This window comes from Alligator sinensis, unplaced genomic scaffold, assembly GCF_000455745.1.
Source record: "Alligator sinensis unplaced genomic scaffold, ASM45574v1 scaffold215_1, whole genome shotgun sequence".
Lineage (NCBI taxonomy): Eukaryota > Metazoa > Chordata > Crocodylia > Alligatoridae > Alligator > Alligator sinensis.
The window spans coordinates 1582799-1601948 of NW_005842259.1; the positions used below are offsets into that span (position 1 = coordinate 1582799).

General features: G+C 39.9%; 1 protein-coding gene across 19 annotated transcripts in view; it reads right to left on the reverse strand.

Annotated features, from left to right (window-relative positions):
• TNRC6B (trinucleotide repeat containing 6B) overlaps positions 1 to 19150 on the reverse strand; it is a 188975-nt gene that overhangs the window by 56321 nt on the left and 113504 nt on the right. For all 19 annotated transcript variants that reach the window (XR_003095021.1, XM_025208905.1, XM_025208907.1 and 16 more), the window contains one exon: positions 862 to 949. Coding sequence is in view for 18 of the 19 variants with exons in the window: in XM_025208905.1 (XP_025064690.1) it covers positions 862 to 949 (88 nt within the window). In the remaining variant the exon portion in view is untranslated. The remainder of the gene's footprint in view (positions 1 to 861; positions 950 to 19150) is intronic.

The window sequence follows — 19150 nt, forward strand, 5'->3', positions numbered from 1 at the left end:
TCAGCAGGAATTTACTAAATGCACAGAAACAAGACCAGCAGAGATCCTCCTCAAGGACAGGCTTTTCTGGCGCTTAAGGAACTAAATGACAGCAAGTCAGAATACACTAGGGTAGCTTTCTGTTCTTGAGTTAAACAGGTGTGTATATTAAAAAAACCCAAAACAAAATGGTAACGTTGCATACAGGCCACACTTGTACAAGATTTTTGTTTTTATAGTCCATTCCTGAAAAGTTTTTTACATTTTGCCCTGGAAACCATTTTTGGTAACAACTGGTTACAATTTACTACCCTCCCTAATCTTCACAAACTGGCACATTTCAGCACGTGTTATATGAAATGGTTTTCTAGAGCGAACGTTGAAATTATTTTTTTAAAAGCAGAAATGGTGTGTGTGTGGGGGGGGGGGGGGGGGAGGGGATTACTAAATATTCCACTTACTCCCACTCCTCTGTGGGTCCTTGAAATAAAATTTCCATGCTTATTTTTACTCTCCAAAACATGAGTTTTGAGCTGCTAGACAATTTTACAAGTGTGAATGAATAGCTGAAGGTGCAAAGATCAGAAGAATCAGTATGTAGCACCTTCAGAGTACTCGTGCTTTTCATAAAAAGTGCTTTTCATAAAAATTACTACCTATCCTCCCCCAGCCTTCTAAAAAAAACAAAAGAAACCTCAAACCTACTGTACAATTTGCACTAAGTGAACCAATACAAAAAAAAGAGGCATCATCTTATTTCAGAAAGGGAAACATTTTTACAAAGAATCAGGTTGAAAAAAAACAAAGGGAAAATATTTGCTGAACATGATTCACCAGACCCAACATCTAAAGGAAAGGGAGAACTGAAATGTCAAAAGTTACCTTCTGAGCAGATTCCTTCTTTTTCTTATCCTCTTTCTTCCTTTTCTTGTCTTCCATTAACTGTTCTTCCCTTTCCTGCTCCTTCTCTCTGTCAAAATCAAACAATTTATGAAACAACATTAAAATTGCACTTGACCAGACATGCACACATTCATTCTTCAATACTAGACTGAAATTCCTTCCCCCTCTAATCTTCAGGAGACCTGAAAAAAAGTTAAAACTTTCAACATAGTATGCTCTCAAAACTCTGGATTTAAGTCAGATTCAGATGGTAAACATGTTGGTATTGTTAGATGGCTCCAATCCTGTAACTTGTTGCACATGGGAAGATGCTTTTCCTGAAAAGCTTCATTCAGAACAGACAGACAGAACCTGTATACATTAAAAGTATGTGCCTGCCATCAGCCAAAAAGCCCTAACACCCCCTAGACACAAGCATTTAAAGCCAGACTCTACTATTTAATGAGCAATCAGTTGTTGTTTTTTTTCCACATGACAAAACATAGAAATTATAATTCTAATAGATGGTAGTTTGGTCTGATATAACATTTATCTTCACAAGTGGAAGAGATAATTCACTTGCCTATAGCTGTGCCGCTTGTAAGTGATTAGGAATGTCGCATCAAATCTAAACCATCTTTTACTATACTCAAGCACAAATTTAATTAGGATACTGTGTCCACCTACAGTATTTTTGTGATGAAGCTTATATTACAAATGACTTTGCAGGGAAACTATTTTTTAATCATTTTTTTCAAAATTCTCTCTTGTGCAGCTGCTGCCGTTTCATGCTATCATCTTGTTGCTGTGTTTTCTATTAAACATGAATGTGTCAGAGAAGGATTGGTTAATTCACAACACATGCTATTGGGCAAGCTGTTTCTATGGTGAGTCACATTTTTAATGGTTTGACCATCTTCACACACTCCAGGTAAAATTAAGACCACAAAGGTTACAACCCATCTGGAATAATCTTATTCTACTACGTGAAGTTTAGGATAGCTAACGTATAAGGGAAGTCTGACAGCTGATTAGGATTTGAGGAAGACTTTTGGTATGAGAAGGAAGATGGCAAAACAGGAGGTACATATATTGCAAATAGGAAATAGATTATAAATATAAATTACATATTTTTTCTTCATAAGGAAGGAGACCTAAGTGGGAGATTTATATAAGCAAAGTACTCAGACACACAATTTTAACTTAGGCTAACGTAGAGAATAGTAAGATTTGTGAAGCTTTCAAAGTACAAAACTGTTTACATATAGATATGTTTATATTGTAATGGAAAAGGCCAAAGACATTATTGGCTGAAATGCATGAACCATTAAGGCTCTAAAAATACATGTTAGACTAAAGGTAATATTGAACTAGACATTTATTAAAACTACACAAAAATAAACTGCCTTCTTTTGTGAAATGGGCAAGTTGAGCAGTTTTTTTGGTTTTTTTTTTTTTTTACATTCATAAGACATTTACTCCAGAGATTTCCTCACACAAGTTACACTACACGAGCTGGCTTCTAAATTTTGCACTCACGTTATTATCGGACTGCATACAGAAAGACATTTGCCTAAACAATCATTGCATTCACACATGTATGTTAGAAAGCACTCCAGACACTGTGATTGGGTATCCCTTACATCTTCTGAAGTATGAGCTAGATGAGCCCTCTTTGGATATATCAGCCAGAAAGGCTCTGTGAAGATTAACCAAACTGACTGGCCTGCAAAGGGAGAGAGGCTCTCTAAATGTACCACTCTTTGCTTTATCAGCAGATGGGAGTGCACACAGACTGGCAGATCCTGCCCCCCATTTCACAGAATTCAAAGCAAGTACTCCAAGTCATGCTGAGCAGCATGTTTTACACACCCACTGTCTAGTAGTGTATAGACCAGCTCAGTTCTTGCTCTTTCCTTTCCTCTTAAAATGTCAAAGTGCACTTCCAGCTCTACACTGTAGCAATGCAAAAAATCTCACAGATTCTCAGCTGTACTGACAAGTACATGACAAGGAGTGTGGGGAGAACAGCCTACTCCACACTGTTTTAGCATTAAAAGTAAAGAGGCAAATTGTTATCTCTGCCCAAGTTAGTATTTATAACTGAAATAAGTCAAACTTGTTACACTGCGATACTCGCACTTTTTCAACCTATTCAAACACCAAATATTTAGCACTTTTATGCCACAGACATTTTAAATACGTATCCAACGCACAGATTCTGGCCCATGCGTCTTAATTACGAACTACACCATTTTTAAATAGCCATTCTTATATGCAACAAGTTGAAAAGCTGTCTTTAAAGGGTCTGCTAAAAGAGATGTCTTAGACATAAAACAGTTCCAACTTACAATATCAAAACAATCAGACTTGGCAACAGTGAGGGGGCTGGGTCTAAAAGACAATTTCTGTCTGTAGAGAAGTTCTCTCTCTCTTGCAACTGGAGGGGCAGCAAAGGGAATGAGAGGATTCAAATTCTGTGCAATTATGCATGCGAAAAGACACTTTATAACAGGTTGTAATAAAAACAGAGCTAGAGACACGATCTCTGCAGGCTGTAAGCAGGTCTAGCAACAGTCACTGGCCTTATTAATGACATGTTAAAGGAAGGAAATTATAGCAGATGCCTTCTTGGATGCACTGATGAACACAAAGGAAGCACGAGGAATCCACAAGAAGATTATGAAGAACCTTCCTTGGAATCATTTTCTACCTCTCCTTTTTATTTGATGAAATAGATCAGGTATTTGACAGAGGGCAGCTACAGCAATATAATATATAAAACAATACTTAATTGCCTAGGCCTCAATTCAGGAAATCATTTAAGTTCTACTGAGTTAAATGGAATTTAAACAAAAGCTAAAGTGATCTGCTGAATTGAGGGCATAGTACAAAGGACAGCAAAGCTCCTGACAAAATGAAGCAGGCTTTCAATACCCCTGCAAGGTAATAAATGATCAACTCCATCTAATGGATGAGGAATCTGAAGCCCAGAAATATTAATGAAACTTAATTAACTTGAGAACTACTCAGAAAAAAAGTAAATCTCAATCTAGTTTTTCCCCTCTCCAAGTCTTGCTACTACTATTTGTTATTTTTATAGTTAAGCTACTTAAAAATGCATTTCACTTTCCTTTTGCATGTAAGATCTATGGTAGAAAAAAAATCAAGTGGTATTAAATAAAAAGAGAAAGCAGTGAAATAGATTTGAAAAGGCATGTGTTACAATCTGAACTTTTCTAAACACAACTATCAAGCTGTGTCCGAGTCATCTTGTCCAGGATGTAGAAAACCTAGAACCAGAAACCAGGAGTCCTGTCTATTTATCCAACGTTGTGAGCTGCAAGAGAATCTTTTCTCCTTACTCCAAGAGTCCAGAGCTGGCATACATTTCCCACCCCCCTCCCCCAAGAAGAATGTCCACTAGTTTAACAAGTGAGTTTAAAGCAACACAGAGGCATGGTTCCAGTTTTTGGTATCACATTGTTTTTGGAAGATTGACACAACACATCCCTGAAAAGGACGTATGCTAAACAGCAATCAACAGCTAACTTACTTCTTACAAAAGCTTTCAAGCTCTCAGGCTGCTGCAGAACTTGTCTACCCTATTTTATAAGAAACTTCTAAGTTATCTAGCAATAAAGGAACAGCCTCCATTTTCACAAATGATTAAAAAGGGCTGCCTCAATTCAGTCACTCAAAAAAAAAATCACTTAACCAATTTTGAAAAAAATCTTGCCTTCAGCATGAAATCAGTATGTTTAATTCTCATAGATTTGCATTTACCAAGGATTCTTTAGTCCGGGATCACCTGGCTTCTGGCAGACAAGCTACTCCTAGAAATTCCTGGCACCCTTAACTCAAGGCAGAACAGGCAATACAATGCTTATCACATCAGAGTCTTCATATTTGAGTTCCTAATTAAAAAATAGCTTTATTTTCAGAAATTCTAAGTACCTGAACTGTCCACCGACTTCTGTTTCTGATGGTTCTAGCTATTCAGCATCTCCAAAAAATCCTTAAAAATAAAGGAGACTGACTTTAGGTACCCTGGAAGTTGTGTGTCAGTCATAATAATAGATGGTCTAATATACATGTGTCACTAGATACTCGATTGGATGACTAAGTTAACTCCCCTTCAAAAGCAAAAAGTTTGTCTGATGTCAAAGTCTTGTGCAAAAAGTATAAAGAGTATGCTTTTCAGTTTCCTGGAAAAGTGCAGGCAACACATTTTATTATCTCAGTGCTTCTCAAGGTGCCTTGAGATCCTTTAAAGGGTGCTAGGTGCCATGCAACATTAGCAGAGATTTCAAATGAGAATTCACAGTGATCTGTTGTGGTCTTTCTGAGTTCTCCAGTTCAGAAGAATTGCTCTACTAATCTGTAGTCAAATACACAAGTGAAAAGTTAGCAGCTGGCATTTTTCAAAGGGCACCTTCAGTCTAAGAAGGTTGAGAACCACTGCATTATCTGTTTCTGGATTCCCATGTTCCCCCTCCCCACTCAAATTCAGTCATCTGTAATGTTAGTGGTTCAGTGCTTCCTGAAAAGCCAAGAGTCTATAAAGCAACATTAGGAACCAGATATAAAAGAATACACAAGCCAAGTATGTGCTAAACATGGAAACAGGATGTAAAGGGAGAGAAATCAAACAACCGAGGCTCAGTTCCCAGATCCAATAAAGACTGCCTGCATGAACTCTGATGGAGTTACAAATACTAACCTCCCAGGTGTACTGTGTGGATAAGCACATTATTTAGGTCCTCCCAGTACCACAGGAATAGGGGGCATACAGGTACTGAAGACAGGATAGACGTTCCCCATGTCAGCCTGCAAAGCTACTTCATGCCTCAAAAATCAGACCTATAACAATATAGGACACAAGCTACCAGGTATGTTAGATGGTCTAGCTGGGCAGACTTAAAAATCCAATTAGCCAAGTCAGGCCTCAATAGAAAAGGTAAGAAAGCAGAGCAAAAGTTAATAGCATTACGGCATGTGGAACTTCAGCTGTACTATTTCTTTTATATTTTATGTTTTGCTGTTACCTCCATTCTGTTAGCTGTACTACCGTTTTCAGACAACTTTGAAACAAATCCTTATGAAATACACAGTATATCTAAATATATTGCCAGTATGTTCCGGCATGTGTAAATGGAAAAGGAGGCAGAAATCAACAGGTTAACTTAAAACTGGGTGAATGAGTCACAGCACTAGCAGCTCATGAATTCCTGAAGGTAAAGTTACTGCCACCAGAAAAACAGCCCCTGGAAGAAACCTGATCTTCCAAATCAAGAGGCTCAAAAAAGGGTTTTATTAATTGTATGAAGACAATGTTTATAACCCATAGCACCCACAAAACTTCTGGATATGTTTGTTTACAGTTAAGTGCCTGAGAATCCTTCTGCATGAAAACTCAAAATGGGCTCTCTCTCCAGTTTGAGCATATGGATTTAAAAAAGAGTGTGTGAGTGCATGATTAACTGTCCAGTTTGAAGCAAATACAAGCAGGTCTGTGGACAGATACACCACACGTACCTTGAAAGGACATCAGATCACTTAAAGGTACTTAAAATCAAGGCCTTGCCATGACATTCAGTAAATACAGCTGCAGCTATCAAACCCAACATTTAAGAAGAGTTACATAATAAAGTATTTCACACAATAAAATGGACATATTCCATTTAATGAACTAAGCTTCCATACTATAAAATCTGTTTCTATCTATATATTCAAGGTATTAAATATATTCTAGCTATGCATTTATATCTATGCAGCAGAATTTTGTTTTACTGGATAGCTTTAAACACCATTAAAATTATACACGCTTCAAAGGCAAAAGTTGTTTGTCAGTCAGGAAGCTGGTATTGCCTACTTTTTTGGCTGAAAACCAAAGTAACGTCACTATAAGGAGCCTGCTTTAAATAGCATATCTGGAACAACTGATATAACTTTATCATAGTAAAACATCATGAATTTAAAGTTGCTGTAGAAAGTAAGCAACTTTGAGACTATATAAACCTATATACACCTTCCCAAAAGAGTATGTCTTTCTAAAGAAAGCTGCATTACAGGCGATATTAGATATCCCTGTCAAATAGCATGGCAGGGTTTTATTTTTTTTGGTGAGCACCCCATGTATGCCTAAAAATTCACTATAGTGTAAATAAAGGGAGCAAAAAAACAGCCTCTAATCCCACAAAGCTTTTTGATTTTTAGGCAGACATTAACTCATACATGACCCCAGATAATGATGGACCAGAAGACCATGTTCAATTTCACAGCTGTGCAGATTATTTTGTTTGAGTTTTAGTTTCATTCAAATAGGATTAACTCCTAACTCTGAAGAAGTTAAATGATTTTTTTTTTTAAACAAAAATAAAAATTGTAAACTGTTCTTAATATTCAGCAAATCTCCTGATTCCCTCTCCCTCTGCTATGCAACTACACTTTTCATATGGAAGTGTCGAAAGGAAGGAAGTGGGCAATTTCTCACAGGCACTGACAGCTAACCATGTTATCGCAAGCAGGTATCTCACTCATCATCCTGACACTGCCCACAGGCCAATCTAACAGTCCTTAACACTATCAGAGCATCAGATGGGAAAGAAGGGAAGGGGGAGAGAGGAAAAGGGGTGCTTTCCCATGTTTGCTACTGCTTTAATACTTCGAATAATTCAAACCACATTAAAATATCACGTTAATTATGGAATGGCTGTGAGTGAACAGTTTTTGTTTTTTTTTGTTTTAAAGATCAGTTACTCAGGGTCCTCAGTCTGAAGGACTGTGTTTGTGATATGGCCTCTTGATAATGGTATTTTGGAAAAGGGGAGGGGTGCAGGAGAAGAAGAAGAGGGACAGGGGAAACCCTTAAGTTTAAAATCTGTATCAATATAATACTTCAGTCTCAGTCAAGGATAGAGACAAAAATACAAAGAAAAAATTTCATGCAAATACTTTGCATGATACATTTGTTTCTATTTAATTCAATAGGCAGAATTAAGGCTCCTGAAGAAAGGATGAAAAGTAGATTGCAAAGGCATGGCGATTAAAGAGGCATGGTAGAGTTCTAAAATTTAAAAAGCGTGAGCAATTTTCCTCCTCTCTTCCTAGTCACCATTTTAAAAACTCCACGTAAACCTTACTATTTCTTCTCAACAGTAAATGCTTCAAAGCTCTTGAAGATTAGCAGTCAGTATAAATTACCTCACAATATTATAGGTGTGCATGCATGTGCACACAATGAGAAAAAAATGCCGAGTTGGAGATTTTTTGAAGTGTGATAAAAATGCTTCTGGAATACTTATTTATTGAGGTATTCAGTTAGAGAACTAAACAAAAGCTTGATCATTTCCATTTCTTGAGTAAAACCCTGCACTTCTATACCCTCATTCAGAAGTTTAAAGGTCTTCCATAAAAAAATAACCTAACTAAGCAATTCTAATTTTTCAGAAGGACTTGGTGTTGCTGAAATCCCATTCCCTACAGTTTACAGATATAATTATTTTACCAAGAATCTCTGTGGTTATGAAACCCACAAATGATAAGGAAGGCAGTCATTGTATTGTACCTCCAACCACACTGACTTCAATACAGTGAAATCAGGGACTGATGAAAGGAACCCACTTCCAACATATGACTGCAGAAAGCTCATCTGTCACAAATTGGTATTAAAAAAAAGAAAAGAAAAGAAAGAGGAATGCTGGTAAACTTAAGAAAAGTTAAAGCCAAGATCTCTTTATATTCAATCCACAGGCTGTCTACCCTATTCAATACCAAGCCCTCCCTGCCAACTTTAAAGAGACTTTTAGTGGAATAGGAGAGATTTACCTGATCCAACCTCTCATCCATCAGACTTCGAGCAAAATCTTCTCGTCAACATTTGGCAGGTGCCAGGTGGAGACTTAGGACAGCAGGCTTCACTTCAAAGGGAATTTACTGAACTGAACTTTCATATGCCCATATGAGCCTGCTCTTCACTATGTTTTCCAGAAGGAACATTTTACCTACCTCATCGTGCATACAGAAGTACTTTGAGAGTCCTACTTCACCAAACAACATGGGGTTTGAAGTGAATGAATGCAGGAGATCTGGGAAAACTGCCAAATGTCAATTAAAGGATCTCTTATTAGCCTACAAGTGCAGTACTCACAAATATTTGCCAGTGATGCTTTGTATTAAAAGACTGCAACACTGGGAGGGTTTGGTTCTACAATCCAAAATGACTCACGTACCAACAGGAAAAATTTCAGTTGGAAACTGAAGAACAGTCTTACAGCTAAGTTCCCCAATCAGGTTTTAGTAGATTTTTAATTGCTTAATGCCTCAGAAAATGTTCGTAACAGGAAAAAAATATCACTTTCTATATATTACCATCACAAATTTCTCCTTCAAGGATCCTACAACCATGTAATATGGGATGTAAAAGTAGAGAGATAGCAAGTAACTATTTCTGTACCCAAAGGGAAAGCAAATGGCCCAATGTATGGGGCAGAAGGCTGAGGACATGTCTATATTACTACACACTACAGTATACCTGAGCTAGCTCTGTGTCAACAAGCAATTAGCTATGGTAAAGTAACATGGGATACTTTACAGTGAATTAACCTGAGTGAAGCCCTGTAACAGTGAGGCTTGACTGCTTCTGGTACATGACCCAGCTTGTTGAACACTAGATCACATCTCTGTGCTACACTGTAGTGTACAGCATGATTTCATTCATCCCCTGTGAATGAAGTCCTCAATTTGATCTGCAGCTCTGCTATCAACCCGTTACTTTAGGCTAGTTACAACTTGGAATTTAGATTTCCAATTTCTAAAGTAACAACAACATTCATAAACTTTAATAAGATGCTTTGAGATCTCTGAATGAAAACTGCTATGTAAGGGTTTATTATCAATCTATTTGACAACAGTTGAAAAGCAAAGAGCAACTTCTGATTATACTCCAAAAACCTCCTGCTAGCACAACTAGCTGTTATGGGCTGTCCAACTAGCAGCCCATGAAGGGTTTGTGTGCAGCCCCTGGGCTCTCACCTGGCCACCCCCCACTGCTATCTCCAGGCTCTTCACTCCCTCTTCCAGATGCTGCTTCTTGCCTTCACCCAGGGGGTGGGACAGTGCTGCAGCACAGGGAGCTGAGGGCGAGTCTGGGGCCACAAGGTGAGGAAGAGGAAAGGGGAAAATTGGGTAAGCTGCAGAGGGGGAATCCCATGCATTGTAGCAGAAGGGAGGTGAGGGGGAAGCATTTGGGCAGCATGGCATGCCCTGTATGGCATGCAGTGCCTGGGCACTTAGAAGATGGACACCCTGTCTTGTATTCATACAAAATTAAACAGAATGCTATATCTGAAAAATCAGGATAAGAAATTTTAAAAATACACATTACCAGCAAAGTATAATACAGTTCAGAACATAATTCAGTAGTTGATGATGCCACTGTAGACATTCTGGGAAGTGAAAACTGGACTATTAAAGGATTTTAAGTAATCAGTACTTCTAGTTAGATAAAATCTAGTTTGAAACCACCTTATTTCAGACTATACTATCGTTACTGGCATCCATCACAGTGCATGTATGCAAGTATATCAGAACTTGGCCCCATTACGCTAGGTCTCTGAGCAGAATGTCAGTGACATTTGATCATTTCAATCGAAAATAAAAAGAAAGAGAAGAACTGAAGTGATACAAACCAAGACTGGAAGTAAACAGCTATCATGTGCTAAGAAAGAAAATCATCATGGATCTAGTTACATACAAGGAAATTTGTCTTAAGCTACCTAAGGACCAGAGCAATGCTTAATCTATTCATCAAGCTTATCCTAACAAGTTGCTCAGTTCACATCTATCTGGGGTGCTATCAAGAATGCTGCATAAGAAAAGGCTTACTGAAGAGTTTTCCCCATTACTAATCTTGTTCTGTTTACTTTCACCCACTTTGCAGAATAAAACATTTCACTGGGTTGCTGCTGTAGAAAAATCAAAACCTTACCATTCAAATAAATAGCTTGGTATAACATTTATTGAAATGTTATAAGCCGTGATAAAACTGCGTTTATTTAGGACTCCTGGGTGCTAGACTAATACACACACACACACACACACACACACACACACACATTTATTTGACTAGAGGTGCACCAATATATCAGTTGGCTATTGGATCGGCACCAATAAAAGGGAAATTTACATTATCAGCTATCACCTTTTTTTTTGGCCATTGTGACCGATCATGTTTTCCAATAATTATGCCTTCTGGCCAGGGACCTTGGGTTCCCTCTTGCCTGCAGGTCTGGGGACCCCGGACGCCTGGGTTCCCTCCCGTGAGCCAGGGTGACCCCAGATACACCCTCATCCCCTCACCAGCAGGCTGTGATGGAGCAGAGCAGCTGCCGTGGTGTCCCAGGCGCTGGCACAGCGTGGTGCAGACTGGGGTCAGGGTGGGTGCTGTAAAAGATGCCGAATGCTGCAGACATGACTGGTGTGAGGAGAGAACGGCAGAGCTGAACTGCCTTGGCCCAGGCCAGCCTGACTCAACCTGCAGCATGACTCAACCCACAGTTAATATTGGTTATTGGGTAGGTATCAGCTGACATGGCTGGTTAATAATCAGCTATCGGTACCGGCCAAGAAAATATTGATTGGTACACCCCTATATTTGAATCATCAAAATAGGAGCAAAAAACATTTATTTTTATTCTACCCAAACCTGAATGTGCTAGAAATGTATTAGATACAAACTTCATCTTAACTTGAGTATTAATTTTACTTAAAGAACTTGTCCAAACAAACCATTTAGACTGAAATTCTCCATACCAGGTGTCTGCCACAGGCTGGTATTTTCTATAAGCCTAAGCAAAGGTAGTTCAGCCATTTTTGAGGAAGAGGCTGGAGAGAAAAAAAAGCAAAAAGGTATTTTGTCTCATATATTCTTATAACTTTTCCATCAAGAAGCTGTACAAAGTCCATGATTTGAAGCAAATGTCCAAATCCATGCAAGCTATAACCTCTTTTAAGTCTATTATCACTAGGGAGCCTCATTTTCTCCAAATTAAAAAAATCCCCAGTTTTCGGTTAAAAAAGTACCCCCAAATCTACATGTTCCTGCGATTAAATTGAACCACCACTTTACATCTCTATATTAGTGGTATTAGCATTAAGTGGTGGTTCAATTTAATCACGAAAAATGTGGATTTGGGGTTTTTTTTTGTTTTTTTTAACTGAAAACTAGGGATTAAAAAAAAAAAAAAATCAGACAAAACCAGGATCCCTGGTTATCACAGGCCCTGTAAAGATTTGTTGATACATTCCTGGGTTAGAACATAAGCATCATTTTGAACTTATACATTTATGGTTTTCCTCCCCAAGGTGGTGGGACAAGCTTACTTCAGGACTAGTAGGCAGGAGAGAATTGCAAAATCAGACTTTGGGCAAAATGGATCTAACAGCTCTAGAACTTTAAATAGGTAGAAGTCGTGAACACTTCCCAAGTCAAGGGGCAAACAAACTAACCCCTCCATGTTAACTGAATGTTACCACAAAGGTATCTATCTTGTGCTGCCTGTCAAAAAAAGAACCCAGTAGAAGTGATGGTGACCCTTTGAAGAGGCAACACTAAGCGTGACCAGATAGAGATAAAGCAGATAAAGGCAGGCTCAGGCTTCAGGTGTGAGGAGATAAGCAGATAAGGGCAGGCTTGGGGTCTTTTCCTGCCTAGCTGCTTCCCCCACCACTGCCCACCCCCTCTGAAAAGAGGTAAGACCTATAACAAATACATTATTTTTTAAAATAAGGTGCCACTCAATTCACAAAAGTTACCGGGGGGCGGGGGAAGGTGCCTTGAGTCTAAGAAGTTGAGAACCACTGTATTAAAAGAATCCTGACTTCAAAATGAGGATCCAGCCAGGCAAAGCATAAGAAAGGAAGAGGCTCTCAAACTAAGGCAGGAGAAAAAGAAATTCTGATAAAATCAATGAGAGGTAAAAAGCTGAGGCACCTGTGGATTAAAAAAATTCAGCGAAAAACAACACAGTGAAATATTCCTTTATTTTCTGAGTTAATAAAACTGCTCAAAAATTGACACTCACATGATTAATGAAAACATCTATCAGCACATTAGGCAGAAGTAAAAAAAATGTAGCAGAGAAAAACCTTTGTATTTCAGTTCATGAGCTAGCTATTAGTTGCTAGAGGGTGAAACAAAACTTCTCTTATGAATGGAATATTATTCTACTACAGGCTTTACCACGGCAAACTAAGGGGAAATCAATGATCCTTTGGTCTCAAACAAGATGAAAGAGACAGGATCTGCATACACTGATTTTTTTTTATTTAGGAGGGGTGCAGGGAAGAGGGGGGAACCCCCCAAAAAATCACAGATTAGGCACCCAGTCCTACAGGATGCAACCAGTTGAATTCATAGAAGTCCAACAGACTCATTTGCGGGGCAAAAGGAATCTCAATGCCCAGATAATTCAGATGAGACTATAACCAACAAACAGGACAAAGTACTATGCTTTTGGGACAAATTAAAACACTCAGGTTTGTAAAAGTGCTTTGAAGATGAAAAGCCAAGAAACAAATTGTAGTATAGGAATTACTATTTTAGAGGCTAATGGAATACGGAACCAAAAGCAGTCTAAAGAAGGAAGAATTATAACATTATAAAGCACATTTTTTCCATGACACTTGAATCTACACAAAATAGAATCATTCTCCAGCCTTATTCATGATAATAAAGAAGCACAACTATCTGAGTCTGTTTGTGTTGGATTCTCTGGAGTGCACTGTTTTGCTCTACTGATTAAATACCTTGGACTGACCCAAGAATACTGGGCTACAAGAAGTCCTAAATATACACACTTCCTACTGAACCTGACTTTTTAATCACAATATCTCTGTGCAAGTATACACATTTTTTCCTTCTTATTGAAGTCTGGTTAGTATCAAAATTCAGCCTGGGCCTGAACCATATATATGCTACTATATATATACACATACATACACATACACACACACACACCATGTTCCACAACTGTGCAAAATTTTGCAGTGTTTTAAAATTTCTAAAATCAGTTAAATAGCTATCCTAGAAAGCCCCCCACCTTCTTTTCCATAATATTTATTGGGGAAATACACCAGCTGAGGCATCCATCAATGTATACTATTCTGTGAAAGCTTTGTCTCTGTGCACTTTCCTATCTACCGGAGTCAAGAACTGATTTAGCTACCACATGCTGTATTCTAAGATGGGCTTTCCCAGGAGAAAGATTTCAAAGTAAGAGTCTTGCTATGAATCTGAATGATGCTTAAGGTTACAGAGCAAGACAATTTTGCTTTGAATTAGAACCTAGTACCCTCCTAACTTCTCTTGTCAATTACTTTAACAAAATACTGGTACTTAACATTTACACAGCTCCTTTCATCATAGGATGGCAAAAGGCTTGGGTAAACATTAATTAAACATTGCAACACCCTTATGAAGTAGTTTAAGTATTTAAAACTTGATTCTGAAGATGCATAAACTCAAACATAGAATAAAATGACTAATTCAAAGTCACATGATTTGTCAGTGGTATCAAAGAGTAAGGAACAGATCAAGACCAAATCCAAGGTTCACTGTTTTTGCCCTTAGGAAAGATGACTTTAGAAGTAAGAAGCTAACCAGTACTCGGGGTAGTATAAACTGCATTACTCTCCATCATCAATGCACGATTTTAAAAGCTCAGTGAATTTCTGTACCTGTGAAACTGCATACATCTAGCATCTGCCAGCACTCTCAGACACCCAGCGGTCTTTCCTGCCCAAGTGCACGTGGGCTGGACCCGATGATCTATAAGGTCCCTTCCAGACTCTAACTATTATGCAATTGGAGAGGTCTATATTCAACATACAGAACCCAGCTCAGATGAACATTGAACCTGACCTACAAAATTAGTGCTATTGCGAAACCAGAGCTCTCCTGAAAAGAGATGGGTCCTCGTGCCAAGTTATTCGGTAGCTTTATGCTGCTAGCAATAATCCTAGAGCAAGACATGATCCAAATACTAATTCAGATCTCCATATGCAAAAACACTGTGTTTATCTTTTAAAAAGTTCATTCACGTATTCCATTTTTAATGACACAAACTTCTGTTTCTAAATACTCACCCTGGCTCAACTTGATGCCCTTTTATTAGAAACAGAACAGCTGTAATACCACAATTCTCACTTATTTTCAATAAACTGTAGACAAATGCATTCACCAAATCATGTAGCTGAGCTTCTATTACCATGTCTGTATGGTAAAAACATATTGTTTCCAGAAACAGCACCTTCAAACATGATACAATGCCTCAGTCAGGCTGCTTCATGAACATGAAAAGGTATAGCCACCTCTGCATTAGCACTTGGGAAGGACTAATCAGCACTGCTGACAGACAGCACCAGTTAGTTTGCCCCTGAGCTAATTAGCCCACATGAATGGACATGGCTACACTTGTTTCTGGTTTAACAGACAGCCTGCCCAGAGCATCAGTGTGCTACGCTTGACTGTGGCCAGTGGGACAGTAGGTTTACTATGGGATACAGCCTATAAATGCCAACACCCCTTCTTCATTTCCATACTGGGCCTCCTACAAACATTTCTCCATGGCTATTATTTATTAATTTGATTTATATGCTACCCTTCCCAAAGGCAGGGTGACTTATAATCAGAGAATAGAATAACTTATAAAACAGGAGCACAAGAGAACAAAGCTTAAACAGGAACTAGGATATCCATATAAAACAGAGACCCCCCTCAACAATATCTCAGCCCAACTTTGCTACAAGCATGCCCAAATATAGTTAAGTCTTATGTTGCTCTCAAAAGATGTCCAGGCTCAGGCAGGCCTCAAATGGGAAGGAGTTCCAGAGCTGACGAGCAACTGCAGAGAACCTCCCAGTTTTTCACCATGCAGACTTGGGCATATGGTGATGGTACGTGCAGGAAGTTGGTCCCAGCTGACCTTGAGGACCACAATGGGATGGATGTAAGAGGAAGGCATCCCCTTAGGTGAGTAGGGCCTGAACTGTTTGGGAAGTTATAGGTCAAAACCACCACCTTGAAATCCACCCAGAAAGCTACTGGACACCCATGCAGACTGGGGCACAGGAAAACTGTGCTTTCCAGCAACCACAAGTCCTAAGTGAGTCAGCAACAGATAACACTGAAAAAAAAGAAACCCACAACTCCATTCTAAAGAACATTCATTCTACAATATATTCACTACTCAGCAGATCTACATCCTGTGAACATGTAGAGTGATACCTGAAGATTACAGTCAAAATAGAGGCTGTATCTTTTTACTCCTGTTAGTCCTACAGCTCCTTTCTGCACAAGCTATTTGCTAAATTCCAGGGTAGCAGATCTGTGGCACCCTGCTGCTTTCAACAGGTTTGCAAAGGTAGTTTATAAGCCACAAAGCAGCTGTGTCATTTGGCAATTCAAAAGTGCCTGATATGCAGAGTGGGTGGTTAATCTTTCTATCCAATTCCAACCACTGTCAGTGCTGTGCTATTAGCAGCCCTTAAACTGACCCAGTCCTGTCAATGTCAAGGTTGCTACGAGGGGCGAGGATGCTGAGTAACCATGGAACAAGCTTTAATGAAGTGCCAAGGGGGAGGGGACGGGGGCAGATACTTAAACCAACTTAAGTAATGCTTTTAATAGTGAAATAAAATGAACTGGGCTAATGACTACTACCATCTACACAGTTATAATGTCTGAGCATCTTACCTGTGGGCATTTATGACTTCTACTGTATTACCTATCTACTGTATTACTGTATTATTATCTGACTTACAGAATCTTTACTTGTTGATGAGGCTTGAGAACAGAATACAGCTCAATTCTCAGGTGCAGGATGAGTTTGCAAATATGCTCCTTGGAAAAGTATCTTTTTACTGGACACAATCAGTAGGACATTAGGCGCACAGAAAAGCAGGGCTCAATGTTGTCATATCTAGTGATTTTTAAATCAGAACTGCATTCTCAGCAATTTAATAAAAAAGAAACACAAAGAAAGCACCACACTGCAGTACTAAAAACACTAAATTCTAAAAAGGGCATATTTTTCTGATCTCCAGCAAATAAACTTCCGTTTTACCAAGGATGATAACAAGAAATACAAATCGCTTGGTTTGCAGAATTATTCAAGCATCTGCCCTAAAAAGACCAAGTTTCCAGGATATATTGGGTTTAACATACACAAATTGGGTGTCATAACTTTCTGACAATACTCTATGCTCAGTTCCTTAGAAATGACCTTGGTGAGAAATCTCAATATGGAAGAAAGGCTGAAGTCCTGAGGGATGCTTCATCGTAAAAATCCCTTAGCGATCACACCTAATTGTCTACTGTAGCCTATTAATTATCTTCTTGGAACATCTGGAACCATTCAAGGGCAACTTCAAATACAGCAACAAGTATCCTGTAGAGGCCAAATATCAATTCAAAAGCATTAAATGCTCTAGGACAGGAGTGTCAAACAGGGTCATGACCAGGGCAGGGCGACCAAAACAACTGCTATTGAGGTGCCAACAGGGGGAGAGACGGTTGGGAGTAGAGAAATCACTGCCGTGCAAGTGCTCACAGAAGTAATTTCTGTTCTTGTGCCCTAGGTGCCAGCTTCAGGTGCTAAACTTCTGGTCAAACATACGGCCCACAGGCTGGATTTGGCTTGCTGAAGTAGGTCATCTGGCCCATAGGGCCCACCATTGAGTTAGCATGACCAAGACAACCATGACCACATTACACAGATATAAAACTTCATCATTCACAACCCTTACAAGGATAATCTCATGTTTAACACCCCCTCCCCCCCCCCAAAAAAAAAACAACCACCCAAAACAAAAGATAGTCAGAACCCAGATTAGACCCTACCCTCTAACATCAGATGATCAGACATTCCTGGAATTTAATGGCCAGCACCTATTCATTTACCTACCCTAAACAAGAGGTATGAAGCTATTATAAATCGATAAAGAAGGATCCTGGTTTTCTCTGTTTAAAAATCCCAAATTCTCCAATTAAAAAAAAAAACAAACCAAAAACAATTTCGCAAATTCTCTGATTTAAAAGCCTCAAATCCCATTTTTTCATGATTAAAATGAAAAGCCACTATGTCTTTATGTATCAGCTGAACACAATGTTTTATGGATATATTTGAAATTTTGAAGCATTTTGGAAGCCTACCAGTGCCTCAATCATTATAATAAATTCTAAATAGCTATATATTTTGGCATTTGATTTTGGTTTTTTTTATTATGGAAAATCAGAACCCCTTTGTTCACCAGTATGCAGGTCCAATTGCAGCCGTCTCCCCCACTCGTTTGTGGTACTGAGCAGACCATATGCTGTTGCCCCTCACTCCCAAGCCACAGCCCCCCTAGTCCTGCTGGTGCCCCTCACTCCTGACCTGCAGCCCACTGCCCTCCCCCACCTGCCCTGCTGGAGGGTAGGAACTAGGGGACCATCCCGCTTGCTTTTTGCTCTGCGGGCACCAGCCACAGTTGGTCAACAAATGCCTGAGCCCCAGCTGCTGCACGTGGGAGGTGGCGACTGCTGTGTCCAGAGTGGAGCGCAGAGCCCGTGGTGGGCATGGGAGGATGCAGGCTGCCCACTGTGGGGCTCCATGCCCTGCTTCCCTCCCCTGCTCCTCCAAGGGCCTCCATGGGCCAGTGGGCAGGACCCCATGTGGGAGGGCAGAGCAGGGTACAGAGGCTGGATGCTGCCACTGCTGCCATCCATGGTGTGAAAGCTGGACTTGGTGCTTGCTACAGGTAGCACAAGCAGTTGGTCCAGGACTCCACATGCCCCATGGGCAACACATACCCCATGCTGGCCCCAGAGGCTGGCATGTACAAAGCCCACAGCGCTAGACTGGCTGCACATGCTCTATTTGGTCCTGTGGGACACATGCTACATGCGATGCCCAGCCAACTGGCCCTGCACAACGGCTCTGGGGCCGGTGGGATGCTGCAGGGAGCTTTCGCCCTATGCCAGTCCCTATAATATGCAGGGTGCTCAGCACTCACTGGCCCCAGGTCTTGCTGTGTACATGCCAGGCCCTGGGCAGACAAAGGGTGTGGACTGCTTGCGGTAAGCTGCAGGCAGCATTCAAGACCAACACCCTGTGCTGCATGCAGCAGGGCCAGCCCACACACAGGGCCAGGGCCAGGGCCAGTCTATTGACTCATGGGGTAGACCGCACAGCTCTGCAGGCTGGATCTGGCCCACGGGCCATATGATTGACACCCCTGGTCTATA